Here is a 17,500-nt window from a genome sequence, read left to right as displayed (position 1 = left end):
GTGCATAGTTTTCATCTGACTTGTATGCAAGGTGTGTATATAAGTCCCTGGGGGACACTGCACACCTCTGTTGGTTTTATTTCAGTTGCAGCCTGATTAGGAGCGCTGCCAATGTGTTGCTTTTCTTTAGAAAATGTGTGGACCATTTGTTGCTAGCAGCCTCAGGTTTACACTATGTTTTTCATTTTAGTGGTTAGGTCTCTTCTGTGAGGGCACGTCAACATCGTGGAAGAGTCTAGTACTGAACAATCTGCACGCAAACTGTTTTTGGAAGCTAATGTCCTCCATTTGCTGCATCTGTTTTGAATGCAAGTTGTGTAATCTGCCCGTGTTTTGGGCTCTGCACATCTATGCAGCTGGTCATTTCGGGTGTAGCCTACATTTTGAAATGCTGCCATTTTCCTCCTTTGAGACTACTACATGGGCAGGGAGACAAGAATTCTAGTGACTTGTCTACATAGACTGTTGTGACTTAGAAAAGATTACTTGACTTTGAAGCCGTTTTAGAAAATCGCACCTAGCTGCAGATTAAAACGACAATTCAGTTTTTAATAACGTTAATTTATAAAATTACTTATTTGCCAATTATATTAATTGGTTGGATTTTTGTAACAAAAGTAGAGTTTTCTGCTTTGAAACTGTAACTGTCTCTTTCCTATTTGTATGGCAATACACAATGGAATGCCTGCAGGTAAGAAGTAGACACCGTATGACAAAAGCAAAGTGATTGCTGAACTTGCATGGATTTTTAACATTTTATTCTGTTTGTTATGTTGCTATGTTTCAAAATAGTTCTTTCCTGTGTGAGCCCTGCCTTTGCACTGTACCAAAATACTTGCTACAGAGGATGGCATTTGCTAAACTTAGTATTTAAAACTTGAAAAAGCTCCACTTTAAATAGCTCATTTAAAAAAAACTATGATCAGATGAAAAGACTAATTTGTTGCCTCCAAGATAATGTTCTCTTAGGGAAGGAAATGGAGCTATGTGTATTCTTGGGTTTTTTTCTTTTTCATTTTTTTTTCTTGGAAGAGGTGTGCATTGAAGTGATGCTTATAAATGATCTGAAGTAAAGTGTTCCTATTCTTGTTCTGTGTCAATAAACAAGTGATCAGATATCCACAGAGCAAAGGCACCTATGTGGCAGCATCTTGGCAGCAAAACACAAAAGCCTATGTCTGTGATAAACATGAGTGTGATTAAGTCCAGCAAATGTATTATTGTTTACAGCTTACATCAGATCCAGGACAAGGTTCTCCAGCACCCAAGGCTGAGACACCAAAGTGCGCCCCTCCATCCCTCCCACCCCAGTCGTCACACACACTCATTGCTATTAGACTAAGAGGGCCACAGGGCCCACAACCTCCCCAACACCTTAATATCTAGTTATCAAGCGTGCAGTCACTGCCATGTATCTCCTTTTCTGCTTCAAACATGATAGGGAAATGATAGCTGAGTGAGTTGTGTGCCCCCTCCTACACTGCACCCTGAGGCTGAAACCTTTCTCGCCTCGACCCGGCCCTGGCTTACATGCTGTGAAAAACAAGACAAAACATGGAAGACCTATTTAGGCCCCTTTCACACGTCTCATCTTGGTACTCATTCCTCTCGCAGTGCCCGTAAATCTAGGTACCCATGTGAATACTGCAGTAGATGGATCGGAGGAACTTCCAACGCTCATTCCCTGATCCATCTTCTGTAGTGGGTACAAACAACGGCACATGACGGGATCGCGGTACTTTTTGTGTATAAGTCTTTGGCGATCGGAACAATCATTCGCATTTGGATCCTCTGTGAAGGTTGTTTAGAAATGAGCAATCGCATTTGGGGGTTTGCGTTGTGCAATATTAACGAGGCTTTGTTAAATGATGTCGGGAAAAATCACGTCGTGGATATGGCTTTTAGTCTCTTTGATGACGCAGAGGTGACGCAGACTCACCATGACGGTACTACTTGACATGCAATTGCATTGGAGTCTATTTAGATTGACTATTTAGATTTTAGTGGTGCAGTGCACATGCGCGATCGTTCAGAATTCAGTGACGTACTTCCTGTCCAGCCGAGAAAACGTCGCTGAGCAGGGAGAAAGAGCTACGCAAATCACCCTGTTGGCGCACTCTGCTGCAGAGCGATTTAAACAGGGAATGGTGTTAGGAAAATCGCAGCGGCGCCATGTGGAAAAATGGCCTCAAAATACACCTGATAAGAAAGGGTGTTGTAATATGCTAACTCTTTAACTGGTGTAAACATGATATCCTGTCTCTCAGGGAAGGGTTAGCTGCTAAGGAGGTTATTGTTGTGAAAAGAGAGGCTAGGGTTAAACTGGTTAACATCATGGAGAAGGTTTAAGTAAGATTCTGGGAAAATGCTTTTCATTTAAGGGATTGTTTTTTTTTTAGCTATGTAAATGACATAGGTAGGTATGAGTAAGTTGTCATAAAAAACATTGCTCCTGTTCAGTAAGGAGTCCTTGGGCAAGACTCCCTAACACTGCTACTGCCTACTTAGTGCACCTAGTGGCTGCAGCTCAAGCGCGTTGAGTCTGCCTGGAGAAAAGAAAAATACTATATAAATGTTATTTGTCTTGTCTAAACTCCCCAAACATCCTGTTTCAACCCTCCCTCCACCCCGTGCTCTCTTCTAAAATGGGCACTTCAAATAATGGCTAGCTTGTCTAACTTGCCTTTCAAGGCTTCTTTAGCGTACCAAGAAGTGTGCTGGAAAGCTTCCATGAATTTCCGGAGGTCTTAGGGAGACATAGTGTGAGGTGGAAACCTTTTTAAAGGCATAGGGCTTGATTCAAAAAAGAGTGCTAACTGTTAGCACGGCCGTTTTCGCGTGAATTTTTGCATTGCGCGCAATCGCGAATTTTCGCGCTAAATGATAACGTTTTCGCGCGAAAACGATATTGATTTCGCAGTAAAATTCGTGTTTGTGCGCGAAAACAGTATCGTTTCGCCCGAAAATTCGCGATCGTGCGCAATGCGAAAATTCGCGCAAAAACGGCCGTGCTAACAGCACTCTTTTGTGAATCAAGCCCTTAGAGTGCATGAACCCAGAGTAAGCATTCAGAATGTATCTATTAGTCATATAATTCTAAGTGAAATACGATTGATGTGGGCTGCTACACTTTACATCTCATCACTGCTGTTTGCACCGCATCAGTAAATTAGCCTGGACACATTTTAAAGTCGTCTTTGTCTAATTTTTATTATTTCTAAATTTATTACTTAATTGTTGGTAATAAAAGTGTGATGGGCTGCCACTGTTAATCATTATTACTGCAGCACCTGCACATTAAAAGAACTCATAAAATGAGGTAAGACCGCTCAGTCAGGCGCTGTGGAGCCAGACCTCAGCTCATGTTATCTTGTTAAGTGAGCAGTGGAATGTATATGTTGTAATCCTCTCTACTGTAATGTGTATATACTCACTGACCACATGCTTCTCTCTTACAGCCCTGAGAAATAGAAACTATCACTATGTGATCAATGGTAACTGGGCCATTAGTTATCCTGGAGTCTTCAATGTGGCAGGAACCAAAATCCAGTACAAGCGCTCTGCTGACAATCAAGAGAGTTTTGAAGCAACAGGACCAACAGATGAGGACCTACATATCATGGTTTGTTTTAAGACAATTTATATATTGTACTGAAAAAAGTTCTGGATTTTTTAAATATGGGAGTAGTAAATTGTGTCTGTTTCAGCATAAGTGCAGTATGGAAAGAATTAGCAATTTTAATAGATTAGACCGGGTGTCAAACTCAATCACGTAAGGTGCCAAAATCTAAGCATAGTCTAAGCCGTGGGCCAGACTGTTAAGATTTAACATTTATTGAACTGTCTCAAACTAAGTGGGTAATTATGGCAACTGTGGTGTGCCTGCTCCTCCCCTTCTGCAGAATACCCCAGTGAAGCAGTTTAATATTTACCTACTCCAGTGCTGCTTTGGGTCTCCTCTGATCACTCTGACAGCCACAAGCTCTATGTTGCATTCCTCTGGCTCCTTACATATGTCACGTAATCAGGAGAATAAGGTATGGAAGCACACAGCATGCCCGGATTAACAGAAGAGACACAACCCTTTATTGGAACCAAGGAGGGGGCCCCATTCTAATTTCACTGTGGCTCAAACTGCCATGGTTTCAACCAAAAACATGGTCACCGGGTGTGCACTGTGGATGGGAAGGCAGTGCGCTGTCTTTGTTTTGCTGCTTCCAGTGATAAACTTTGGAAGCTCCCGAGGGCCACATGAAAATGGCAAGGAGGGACACATTCGGCCCGCGGGCCTTGAGTTTAACACCTGTGGATTGAATCGGAATACTTTATTTCACCAAGTACAAGGGGTGGTAATAGCACAGTAACAAGTGTGCAAAAGAATTTACACAGAGTAGTCATATAGACGGTCCATCTGGGTGTTATGTTGAGCAGAGCTGCCACAATGCTCAACTGCTCTGCAGCAATTCAGACGCCCCGCAGTATGTGAATTGAAAATTGTAGGTGGAAAGTGGGAAGAGAGAGGAAAAAGAGAGGGATCAAGACAGAGTGTTCCAAGAACCCCCTTGACAGTTATTTCAGTCAAAACATTGAGTAGAACAAAAATGTATTAAAAACTGGGGCTTTTTTCAACTGATTTTTGCTGAAAAAAAATTGGTCAAACATTGATCAGGAAAGGCGGTTCTTTTATTGATTGATTGGTAACAGTTGGTATACAACGGCTTGATATCTTTATACAGCACTGAATAGCACATTGCTAGTGGTTGTGGCATTCTGGTCGATTTTTCTTTTAATTTTTCACTAAAATCTGATTGGACACCAGTGATGCAAAAAGCTTACATCTGTATACCCCAAATTTCAGTCAGGAAAATAATTTGCAGATTAAGCATATGTACTTTAGGGTATGTTTAGCTTGATACGCACCATACACCTTAGTATAAAGCAGTGCTGTGGAGTCGGGAGTCGAGGAGTCTGATTCGGAGCAATTTTGGGTACCTGGGGTCAGTTGGTGGTTTCATAAACTGAAGAGTCTGAGTTGGATGATTTTTGCACCAAATCCACAGCCCTGGTAAGTATTACACTAAGGAGTCTAAGTCTGAGCCATTTTGGGTACCTGGAGTTGGTGGTTTCATAAACTGAGGAGTCAGATTATTTATGTACCGACTCCACAGCCCTGGCATAAAGCTTATCATTATATGGGGACAGTGTATAATCATTCATTTAGCAAGCTGTAATATACAGTATGTGCAGTTCTGTTCAGTTAAATCATTTTATCCATTACATACGGACTGCTGTAGCATTACTGTTCAGATGGTATATTTGGCCAAGAATGTGAGAAGCTACCATAATCTTACTACACAACCCTGCTGAATGTCTAACCCATTCACATATATTCCCTGCCACACATATAGATAGGACTGAGCAAGAAAACAGTACAATAGAGAAGTCACTCCAGCCCAGACTGGCCTATAGAAATGTAACAAGAATTGTATGATCCACCAGAAACCAACTTAATGCTATTTAGTCCTAATACTGCTAGCATTCATAGTAAGACTTCACTATATGAATGTACAGAAGGAATAAAGCTGTATTGTACTTTTTTATAGGTTCTCTTTACAGAACAAAATTCAGGTATAGAGTATGAATACTGGCTTCCTAAGGAATACTATATTAACCACCAGAGAGACCGCAGCTCTTTGCAAGATACTATGGAGAAAGTGCTTCCACCAACGCTCCCTGCAACTACTACAGCAACGCCAACATCAAGACACTATGGTGAGTATATGGCCAACACGCTGCTGCTTTTTACACTCCTAACAATGGTGTAAACCATTTTTTTGTTTCAGGTGTATTGTAGTGCTTTGTCATTCCTGTTTACCCCTCTGTAACTGTATAGCATATCATCCAAATGACAATTGTCTTTGTACTGGAACTAGTCACATTTGGAGTTTATTGAAGTAACAGAAAAGTACAGTGCAAACCATACACATGGTCTGGTGCTATCTATGGGATGGATTTTACCAGTGATCAATATAATGCAAGTTACTGTAACACCTTTAATGAGCAAGTTGAGTATAACATTAATTTTGCTAGCAATCAATACTGAAGCCATCTTCCATAGTTATCTTCCTTATTATGACAGGAGGGCCTGGTTCCTTAAGAGCATCTGCTTATTCATTAGTTGATCACCCCCATTCACTCAACCCCCTACCCCCTCAGATCAGCCGTATCTGCTGCAAAGTCTAGTTCAATCAAAAACATCAGATGGAAGTAATGATATGTAAATAAATTTTGATTGAAAGCTCAGTGCCAGGCTCATATCTAAATATACAATGTGGTCGCTGAGCAGAAGGTTTAGTTATAACCAAGTGTGTGTAAGGTTCATACACACCTGCCAACTATCTGTCCAACTATCTACCAAACTTGCATGTTAAGCCCCACACAACTTTTGTTGTGAAACAAGTTGAAACAACTAAAAAAAGTAATTTGCTATTGTTCAAACAGCTGATAAGACTGATAAGAAGTCAATTCAATTGGATTGACTTCTTATCAGTCTTATCAGCTGTTTGATCAATATCATAAGACTTTTTGTTGTTGTTTCAACTTGTTTCACAACAAAAGTTGTTTGACAATTGTGCTGCATAAAAGACCGCTGTTGAGCGTGTGAATGGGGCTTAACAGACAAGTTTGGCAGATAGTTGGACAGATAGTTGGTTGGTGTGTATGAACCTTTATAGGCTTCTACAGATAAGAAATAAATTGATAAAAAATGTGTTTGTGATTCAAAGCAACGCAGCTTTAGGAGTTAATAGCCTGCTGTGTGGGTAGGGCATCTATTGCTGCTGAAGGAAGGAGATATGGGGAGAGAGTTCTTTGAAAAAGACTGGCGTGTGGGATACTGCTGCCCTTACTGGATTCATTAACTTCAGTATCCACGAATTAGAAACCGCAGGCCAGGTGGTACTGCACTCCATGCCTTTTACTGCACTCCATGCCCCCCCCCCCCCCCCGGGTATCAAACAGTTGTTGGAGGTGTGAGCGAGAAGAAGAAAATATTATATTTCTGGTGAAGCTGCCGTAAGATTGCTCCATTCTGAGAGACTCTCAGATGTGCAGTTTAATTTACTCTGTGCTTTTCCTGTATACTATAGTAAAGTTATCTTTTAGATGTACAAAACGTGGGTGTTGGTTCATTTGCTTAACACAGTCAAGTCCTGTATTCCTCTGCTCTGTAAACTTGAGGGGCCCTTTTTATTCATAGTTAGCTTATAAAAGTTAACCAAATAGAAATAATTTGCTCTAGTTAAGACAGAATAAACCAATTTATTAAAGTGTTTTGTTTGTCTGAATTTAACATAAGAGCTCTATTGAGAATGTGAAATTGTCTGCAGGTTGGGACTAGAGAGGCGAAAGATCAGGCCTAATACAGCTTTTAGTATCTCAGTTATCCCCCACTCCTTTAAAGTACACCTAAAGTGAGAAGCATATGGTGGCCACCATATTTATTTCCTTTTAAGCAACACTAGTTGCTTGGCAGTCCTGTTGATCTCTTTGCCTGCAGTAGTATCTGAATCACACACCTGTAACCAGCATACAGCGAATCCAGTCATACTGCAGTCAGAGCACCTGATCTGTATGCTTGTTTGGTAATAGCTAAAACTATTACAGGTGGAGGATCGGCATCGACAGACAGGCAGTTTGCATTGTTTAAAAATAAATACATGTCAGCCTCCATGATCCTCCCACTGCAGTTGTGCTTTCAGATAAGAATACCACTGCCTGTAAAAAAAAGTTATGTTTGGTACTGTAGAAATCTGGTGCACGATTATAAAGCTAGTGCTGTGGCAGCTCTTGATGCTTAATTTTGACAATATTTAATTGATTCTATGAGCTGGAAGTCATCTGCGCTAGGTGTTTTACTTTGCAGAAGCCAAATGTTGAAGTCAAAGTGGAGTGCAATCATTCCTGGCAAACCACAGTGGCTATACTGGCACCAAAATTAAGCACCAAAAGCTGTAGCCTTATCCGCACCATACACTAAAGACCAGGTAGGTATACATACCGTATGAGATATAGTTAGATGTTGAACAGGAGGGTGAGGGCTAAGATGTAGAGTAGGCAGAGATTGGTTTGAGTTCTCAGGGTTAGGCATAATAATAAAAAAAAAAGTTAAAATTAATGGTAGATTAGGGTTAAGTGATGGGGGTAAGTGAGGATTAGACATGAGATTCTGCAATAAGGAAATCCATTAGGTTTCCATAAATGACTTGGGACTACCAATGAAAACATCTATGAAACAGCATCACAAAACCAAAAAGTAATCTGGCTATTTTACCCATAATCCATTTTAGCATTTGGATAAGCTGACTTCATAAACAGGTGCCAGAAATACCTATCCCATCCAGTTGTATGCTGTCGGGGTGTCCCGGAATGTGAATGCAAAATGAGGATTTAACAGGTGATTGAGTTGAAAACTTAGCTGTGACAGGCTGTGAATGCTAATGTATAGTCTACCATTGTTTATGATGAGGAATTTTACATGAGATCGTTCATAGGCTGTAACAGTTGTTGCCTGAATCTAGTAAACTGACAAGAATATAATGTAATTCTGGCGAATTCGCTTACACAGGCTACCCGTTATAAACATACGCTTTGCTGAAGCACTGATCTGCTATAGCAGTCGTGATAAATGTAGCGTCATGCATGCTAAGTTGTTAAGTCTCATAGATCATGCTAAGTGGAGTGTCTGGAACTAAATAATTGGTATGCCTTACCCGCAGTACCTGTCAGTTCCCTGTTTGCCACCCACACACATACAATATATTATGTAAACACCCATACAGAAGATCAAAATAGCAAGCTGTTCCATTTATAACATGGAAATATTTCTTGGCCTAATTGCTGTTTGATAATCCTGATAAAAAGCACTTTGATGTGTAATCTCTCCTTCCCCTTCATGTTTATACATGGAGTAAACAGTGCAATGTGCCTGTCACTATGCAGATAGTCTTCTGACACACACATTCCTGGCACATCTTTTGTTCTATAAATTGTGATTAACTGAGACTCAGCTGTGCAGTTGCTGCTGTGCTGTTTCCATACTATTCTTTTAGGGCACTTCCCTACTGCTTCCATCCGGTTTTGGAAGCGAATGGGTTTTTGCGGTTTTAACCTTATTGCAAACGTAATTCCTGCTGCTGCATTTCCCTGTGTTTGTGATTGGGTTAAATGAATGGGAGCACACAAATTGCATAGTCGTTGCAGTGATATGTAATTTGATCTGCGAATCCCATTTTTAAAAAACTGGCTTTTTTCTTTTTTTACACATCGGGAAGCATAATCACTCCCACTGATCACATCCATAATACAAGCAAAACACAGAATCACAGCTCACCGCCATTGCGATTGCAATTTCCAGTGTGGAAGTGTGGCCCTTACTCTTGCAGGTATCTGTGTCCGTTTCCCATATTCATATACTGTAGTGCTTTGATAGAGAGCATAAATCTAATTCATTCCCCCTTTGACCTGAGGCCAAGTTGTACTCCTACTAGATATCCTAAAAACACACAGCCTCTAGGTATGATTAATGTATACTACCCCATCTCTTGTTTCTCGTCCTCCCTCCCCCAAATACATTCCTTAAGATTGTAAGCTCCCAAGGCCAGGGCTCTTTCACCCTTTTGTGTCTTGGAACTTGTTATACATTTTATTTATCAAATGCGTATTTATTATGCCAGTTATGTATTTTGTACCAATTCTGTATTTTGTTTATTGGTGTACACCATTGTCTGTATTATTAAGTACTTTGTACAGCGCCACGGAGTATGTTGGCGCTTTATAAATCAATAAGTAGTAGCAGTAGGGTATTGTACCATGTTAGCCATCAGTAAAAACAAGAAGTTTTAAATCAGGATGATACCATTTATTGGCTAACTAAAAATGAATAAATCAATAATAAATATATGGAGCTCCCCATTTAGTGTCCTTAAACCAGTCATATAACACTTACATTATGGGGTTTAACTGTGACCCTAGTTAGTTATTTATATATTTATTTATATGCTAGTCATGTACATTGAAACACGCACTTTTGAGCAGCAGTGACCACAGAGATTAAAATGTTCTAAAATTCAGTATGGTATCAGATCCACGTATAGCTTAGGCACCTTCCCATATTGATCTAGTAATAACCAGTAAAATTGGCTAATGTTAATGGTTTACATTTTGTCTTACCAGCACCACGACCAACACCAATGAGGATGCGTCCACACCAACCTCGGCTGGAAAGAGATGACACTGAGCTGAACCGAATTGAAGAATCTAACAAACGACATGGTAAATAGTTATTACTGTTCTTTTTCATTAGACAAAAGTAATGCGATTTTGAAGGTGTGTGTGATCTGCTACAAGCCTGCCACTACAGTGCTGGACATAGTCATACCATATGTTGCAGTGTAAAATTCAGATTGGAATTAGACCATTCGGTGCATCAACATTGTCTCGCTAGGTATAAACAAGCGTACATATAAAAAAGGCAAATGGAAAAAAGGCACAGGTGATTACCGCTAGTAGAATATTAGTAAAATTCTGATATTCTACTACTTAATTCCAATAGTAAAATATTGGTAAACTTTACCAATATTTTACTATGTCTTAACCTAACCTTACACTCACACAGAACCCTCCCTCTACCAATGCCTAACACTAAGACCTCCCTCTACCGATCCTCTACCGATGACTAACCCTAAGACCTCCCTCTACTGATGCCTAACTCTAAGACCTTCCTCTACCGATGCCCAACACTAAGACCTTCCTCTACCGATGCCTAACACTAAGACCTCCCTCTACCAATGCCTAACCCTAAGACCTTCCTCTACCGATGCCTAATACTAGGACCTCCCTCAACCGATGCCTAAGCCTATGAACTCCCTCTACTTATGCCTAACCCTAAGACCTCCCTCTACTAATGCCTAACACTAAGACCTCCCTCTACTTTTATACTGGGTGCCTATGGCAGCATCCTTTTTTTTCCACAAGGCTCCTGTGCCCCTTTTCCTGTGCCATCAACCTATTTTGTTAGTGGGGTTGCAGTGATGTTGGATACTGCAACATGGGTATTATCATAGTAGTGGGAAGGACCTGCTTTTTATTGGTGGTCGGGGGGGGGGGGGGGCAGTGCATCACTGTCTGCCCATGACCCACTTCACTGTAGTAGGACACCCTACAGGCCACATACATACTCAGCACTGGTAGGTGAAAAATCCATTATGATTCGATCATAGTGAAAGAATCTGTCAGTAGAAATCAATGCATGTGTAGCCAGGTTTAGGTTAGAGTTACTACTAACAAGATTGGGATGAATAAATTGTGAGGGTAAGATGGGGGGACAAAGAGGAGAGAAAAGGGGAGAGGCAAAGAGGGGAGTAAAGCTGGAAGAGAGGGAAGAAGATATTTGCCTCACCAGCATTGCACTTTTATATAGCTTTCCTGTATGACAAGAGTTGCAGAGTAGCCAGCAAGCTCCACCAGAACTTTGACAATGCTAAATGTATTTGGTCCTGCCAATAAATCTTTTTTGGATTTGAATTTAGAAAGAAGACACAGACACTCAGCACTAGGGGAAGGAGGGATACAAAGGGAAATGAGGGAGAGAGACTGAAAATGGCCTGAGATGACAAGACAACATTTATATCACACTTTTCTCCTGGCGGACTCAAAGCGCCAGAACTGCAGCCACTAGGACGTGCTCTATAGGCAGCAGCAGTGTTATGGAGACTTGCCTAAAGACTCAAAGCGCCAGAACTGCAGCCACTAGGACGCGCTCTATAGGCATCAGCAGTGTTAAGGAGACTTGCCTAAGGTCTCCTACTGAATAGGTGCTTGCTTACTGAACAGGCAAAGCCGAGATTTGAACCCTGGTCTCCCGTGTCAGAGGCGGAGCCCTTAACCATTACACTATCCAGCCACCATGGATAGATGGAGCAGAGAGCTTACGTATATACTTGCATATAAGCCGACCCGCGTATAAGCTGAGGCACCCACTTTTCCCTCAGAAACCAAGAAAAAGTGATTGACTCACGTATAAGCCCTCTCCACAGTAGCCAGATGTGCCCCCAGTACTAGTTCTCCCCTCTCCCCATAGCCAGATGTGCCCCGCGGATGATACAGCTGTGTCTCAAGGCACCACTAGATGGTGTCATAAATATGAGACACAGTGATTGCCACACAGGAAAAATCCCTGATCATTGCACCACTGACACGTTGCTTGCACGCTCTACTCCACAAGCCAGGGGACACAGGTAGTCTTGAGCAGCGCATTCTACACACAATGTTGCAGGAGATGGAGGGTACAGACACAGCAGGGCGCAAGCTGGCAAGAGCAGAATCACCAGTGCAGGATACTTACGCTTCTCTGCTAGTAACAAAACCTGCTCCACCATCTGTTCTGCTCCACTGACTTGCATATAAGCCGAGAGGAGTAACTTTTCAGCACAGTTTTTGTGCTGAAAAATTAGGCTTATATGCAAGTATATAAGGTATTGCAGTCTCACATCACACAGAGGCTTCTTGCTTGTACTATGACTCATGTCCCGGCCAATCTCTCACATAAGCTACAAGCAGCCCACCTGGAGTCTAGGGACTGTCTGCAAGTAGCCCTCCTTGAGTCTAGGGACCATCAAAAACTTTTCAACCTATACTTTATCTAGCTGCCCACATGCAGACCTTCCAGACAAGCCTCTGCTCTGCATCATGCTGTATATATTTACCAGCTTGCCCACCCTCCTGCTCTGCACCATGCTGTGTATATTTACCAAATTGCTCACTTGGGGGGCGGGGGGGGGGGGGGGGAATCTCCCTGGCCAGTCCCTTCCCCCTGGCCTGGTGTTAGTCAAGCTCTAACCCTTCTCCATGTGACAGTGTAACCCCCTTCCCTAAATGACACCATGTCAATCCTTGGCATTGCTGTGGAGGTTGGACTGGTGTGCTACAGTCTGAGAGGTGCTGGGACGGACAGGGGTTTATGTGGGGTCCAGTAGTGGTGAGAGGACAGAAAGGCTGCTCAGAGTGCTTTTTAAAATTGGTATATGTGCCATTTCTATCTGTGTTTAAATAGTTAAATTACAGTGTTGTAGAGAATGAACTGATACAGGGACTAGAACTGTTATGCTACATACACACAGAGATCTGTTCAGACAGGAGCTTTGGAATAATTGCAGTACTCAAATGTTGTGCTGCTTCCATCTGAGCAGCATATTCTGTCCTATGGAGAGGGGAAAAGGTAGGGGAGAAATAATGTAGGAACTGTCTATGGAGTTTTCACAGGGACAGAGATCCATCCTGGCAGATGTGTGCAGGTCATCTTGGCGCCAGGCAGTTCAGCGCAGGGTGAGCAGAATGACGGCGCTCCCTGCTGCTGCTAAACTCCGAGGTGCCGTTAAATACTATTTCCCCTCCAAGTTGTCGCAACTTGGAGGGAGTTGTAATTGAGGGTCTGGCAACCGGCGGAGCCCCGAATAAGGCTCCCTGCACACTGCAAATCTGTTTTGCAATTCCGATTTGCAATTCCAATTTTCCCTGAATGCAATCAACAGAAAAACAGAGGAAAAGATTAAAAATCGGAATCGGATGTAAAAACGATTAAAAATTGGAATCGCATGCAGCTTACAGGGAGCCTTAGGCTCCCTGCACACTGCATGCGATTTCGATTCTGATTTTTAATCGTTTTTCACATCCGATTCCGATTTTTAATCGTTACAGCATGCTGCATTTTTTCTGCGTTTTTCTGTTGAAAGCATTCAGGGAAAATCAGAATTGCAAATCGAAATGGGAAACTGAATCGGAATCGCAAATCAGATTTGCAGTGTGCAGGGAGCCTTACTGTTACACGGGGCACGCATCATAGGATTGCTGCTTTGACAGCGTCCAGCTTAGGCGCAAAGCGCCATGCGCAGAAACAACCTGCTTTGCTGGTAGATGGCTGGGGGGAGGACCATAATGTTGGGGAGACACCTGTACAAACTTAAGACTTTCTTTGTGTGAAATTATCCTTCTTGATGGTTTTGTCCAGGCCAGAAATCTAAAGTGTGTACGTAGTTTTAGTATTTAAAATCCACTGAATACAGTTATGTGAACCTTTTTGTTTCCTTTTTATGGTAAGTATGGTTAATTTTATGGTAAGTATCTTCCTTCTTAAACACACTGAATTGATTAAAAAAACGGCCTTCGCTATGATCAGTTATTGCAAAAATGAAATGGGAGTCCCAATTCAGAGTTATTGAAAAAAAAATACAAAGCGTATTTACCCAGTGTTCATAATGTAGACTTCACAAGCAAGATGTAAAAAATCATCCACAGGAAATAAGTAATAATGATAGTGGTATGCATATCTGTTACTTTAGGCAGTAGACGGTATTGTAGTGTTTAAACATAAGGATAGGTTTGCTATGCAGTGGTTGCTGTATATAACAGGTATGTTCAAAGTCCGGCACGGGGGGGCAAAATGCCGTCAAGCCATTTCTGGTGGCCCTCAAAGCTCTCTACAGTTGTTAATTCTATGTGGCACGCTGGCTGAAGCTACGGTGCACATATGCAAGGGCCAGCAGCAGTAACGGGCACTGATTAGCACAGCTGCCAGTGCGCCAGAAGCAGTAAAAGGCACGGATTAGCAGCTGTCACTGTGCCAGCAGCAGTAACAGCCACTGATTAGCAGCTGCCACTGTGCTAACTGCACACGGCATATGGTTTATCCTATGGAAATGTTTTGGCAAAATGTCAAAGGCACACGTACCTAACGCCAATCAGTAAAACTTGTGTTTTAATTTCGCAAGTTTGGCCCCCTTACACTCTCAAGAACAGCAATATGGCCCTTGGCCTAAAAAGTTTGGCCACCCCTGCTGTATAATTAACATAATAGTTCTGCTGCCTTTCCATGCAGTTTTAAACACGTTCATTCATTTTTGTGCTGACTTTGCTTTAGCCATTGTAATTTACCTTACTAAATATCCTCTGTCTGGTGAGCCAGCTGCTTCCAGGTAAATGTTGATATTAAACGTATTTCTGAGGAATGTGCTTATAACGCTTTTGTTTAAGATCAATCCAGACAGGGTTACACAGAACAAAAACTAAAGTGAGTAGAAATATTTTGTGTTACTGGCCTCTTTAATATTAAGTGGCTTTGTAAGACCTCCCGTGGTTTTTCTGCATTCTACAGAACAAAGAGGAAACGGACTTAAAATTCTCTTGGGTTTATTAATCTATGATTCACCTATTTTTGACTGTATCCAAGCAGAAAGAATTCCCAGCACTCTCTCTTTCATAGTTGTGTTCTACATTGATTACGAGAGTGTAAAGTTCCTGGGTGTTCTCCTCACATGAACTCACAATCCTTAGTTTGCCTTTACACCTTGGGATGGGCTTCACGCTATTACAGTCTGCACCTTAGTTCATCACCTAGGGTGTGAATAAAGGTGAAACCAGCTTCTCTGAATCTAAGTTTAGCACGTACTTGCATAGCATTTCTATTGTAATATGGAAGGGCTTTTAAGAGGCAAGACAAAACTGTGAAGCAATGAGATTTGGTCCTTGATTGGTCACTGAGGTCATTTGGATGTCCAAAAGTAGCAGTATACTGATAGGTCTTACTAAGGTTAGATATCAGCTAAAGGGGAAAGTTAGGGTAAAATTTACAGTAGCTAAAAGTTGAGGTATTGGCAGGCCCGGATTTACATTCCTGGAGCCCATAGGCACACGTCCTGGCACCCTAGACTTTGCCCTCCATGAACCTACAAACCCCCACCAAACTGCACGCAAGTGTGCTGTCTTGCCCAGTTGTCACTTCTCACTTACTTCCCTTGCCCGTCATAAGTGCCTACAGGTGGCCCTTAGCATTAGGTAGCCAGAAGTACCCTCAATATTAAGTACCTAGTGAAGAGTGAGCTTGTCAGTGGAATGCCAAGAGCAGGGTTAGTAACCTCTAATTCACTTTGCTTGAAACTCTGCATAGGGAAAGAGGGAGGCAATAGGGAAGGGGGTGTGAGCCGCCTTTTCATCAGGCGCCTGTAGGCACGTGCCTACAGTGCCTTATGGTAAATCCGGCCCTGTATTGGGTTAGGCACGTGAAAGAGAGCTGACTTAGGTTAGGTGAGAAGCTAAGATGAGACATATTTGGGGGCAAGGAGGTGGTAGTAATCAAGAGGTTAAGGTCTGTGTTAAGCATGGAGGAGTGGTGAGGGTAGAATTAGGAACTGGCTAGCTAAGGGGAGATGGGGATCCCTGAAATATAGTAGCGCTTATCACCACCCAAACTCTGCTACATTCATACTGGCAGCGGTGCATGCACCTCAGCGCTGCTGTTGCCCAGAACTGAGTTTTGCACCCCCATGTGATTCAAGTAAATGGGTCACCACGAGCTTGCTGGTTAGTCTGTGATTCAAGTAAATGAGACTGCCTGTCTCCACCTCTGCAACACATGCCACTACCGGAGTGTGAGTGGGGAGTCTGGGCAGAAGTAGGGCAGAGGCAATGCTGTATGCCTCTTCAGGGTTATTGTGGTACACTCACCATGGTATTATGGTACACTGACTGCCGTTGTTGCCACAGGAACGTCCTTTAAATTTCCTTCAGTGGTGAGATGATCACTTATCCTCCTGCTCCTCTCCATATGACAGAACTCAGTGCTTGGACTGAAGTATTGTCAATAATCATTATTGAACTGAAATATCAGACAATGCTGTAAGGTGTGGGGGAACGTCTGAAAATATACAGTGCAACCATAAAGACACTGGGGCATACGCTACCTATGCATCATTATATTTGCAGAGCACTTGCATATCGCTATGTCCATTACATGCTTGGTAGGATTTTCATTCAGTGCAGATGTTATACTGCGGAGTAATCACAGGCTGCATATTACAGATCTTTTTCATTTGTTCAGAGAATCCTTATCATTATCATGTAGTTGAGGTGGAGAAGTCTCCCCAGCTGTCAGAGCGCACATGATGCTTGTCCGGCCAGTACAGAGAGTGCAGTGTCATGCAGAACAGCTGTGGGATGTTTTCATCTCTCCTCTGTGCTGTAATACAGAACCCTGCAGCTGTCATTCTGTTGTGTGGACACTCAATGTGGTGAAAGTTCATTGCTCTCATTTACTTGTAATTATCTGCTCAGTGTACATTCCATGATTTAAAGTAGACCTATTAAAATTCCAACTTCATGTGATGCAGCAGGACAGACCTCAGGACTGTAGTATTGTTATAGTGTAATTGGTTGGTGTATGTGCTTTGCCTGCAGTCTATAGGGGGCGTTTATCAAGAGTGCCTAAGACAAAATATTTTTGAAATCCATGCAGACAGGCATCTTAAGAAATCACCAAATAGTGCAGATCCCTTCTAAAACTGTAGTAAAATAGGAGTTTCTCAGGCAGTTCAGTATGTGAGGAAAATTTCTGTTGCTAAGGTAACCAATACACCTGCTGCATTGCATCGATGCCCAACACTGGAAGGGT

The 17,500-nt window shown here is 42.2% G+C and overlaps 1 protein-coding gene across 1 annotated transcript in view; it reads left to right on the top strand.

Annotated features, from left to right (window-relative positions):
- The window catches only part of LOC137563165 (ADAMTS-like protein 5), a 93,555-nt gene that overhangs the window by 63,620 nt on the left and 12,435 nt on the right, over nucleotides 1-17,500 (top strand). The window contains exons 9-11 of the mRNA XM_068275277.1: nucleotides 3,459-3,622; nucleotides 5,604-5,772; nucleotides 10,234-10,332. Coding sequence (XP_068131378.1) covers nucleotides 3,459-3,622; nucleotides 5,604-5,772; nucleotides 10,234-10,332 — 432 coding nt within the window. The remainder of the gene's footprint in view (nucleotides 1-3,458; nucleotides 3,623-5,603; nucleotides 5,773-10,233; nucleotides 10,333-17,500) is intronic.

This window comes from Hyperolius riggenbachi, chromosome 3 (assembly GCF_040937935.1).
Source record: "Hyperolius riggenbachi isolate aHypRig1 chromosome 3, aHypRig1.pri, whole genome shotgun sequence".
In the NCBI taxonomy this organism is placed as follows: domain Eukaryota; kingdom Metazoa; phylum Chordata; class Amphibia; order Anura; family Hyperoliidae; genus Hyperolius; species Hyperolius riggenbachi.
The sequence above is the reverse complement of the archived record's forward strand: the minus strand, read 5'-3'. Positions and strand labels throughout refer to the sequence as shown.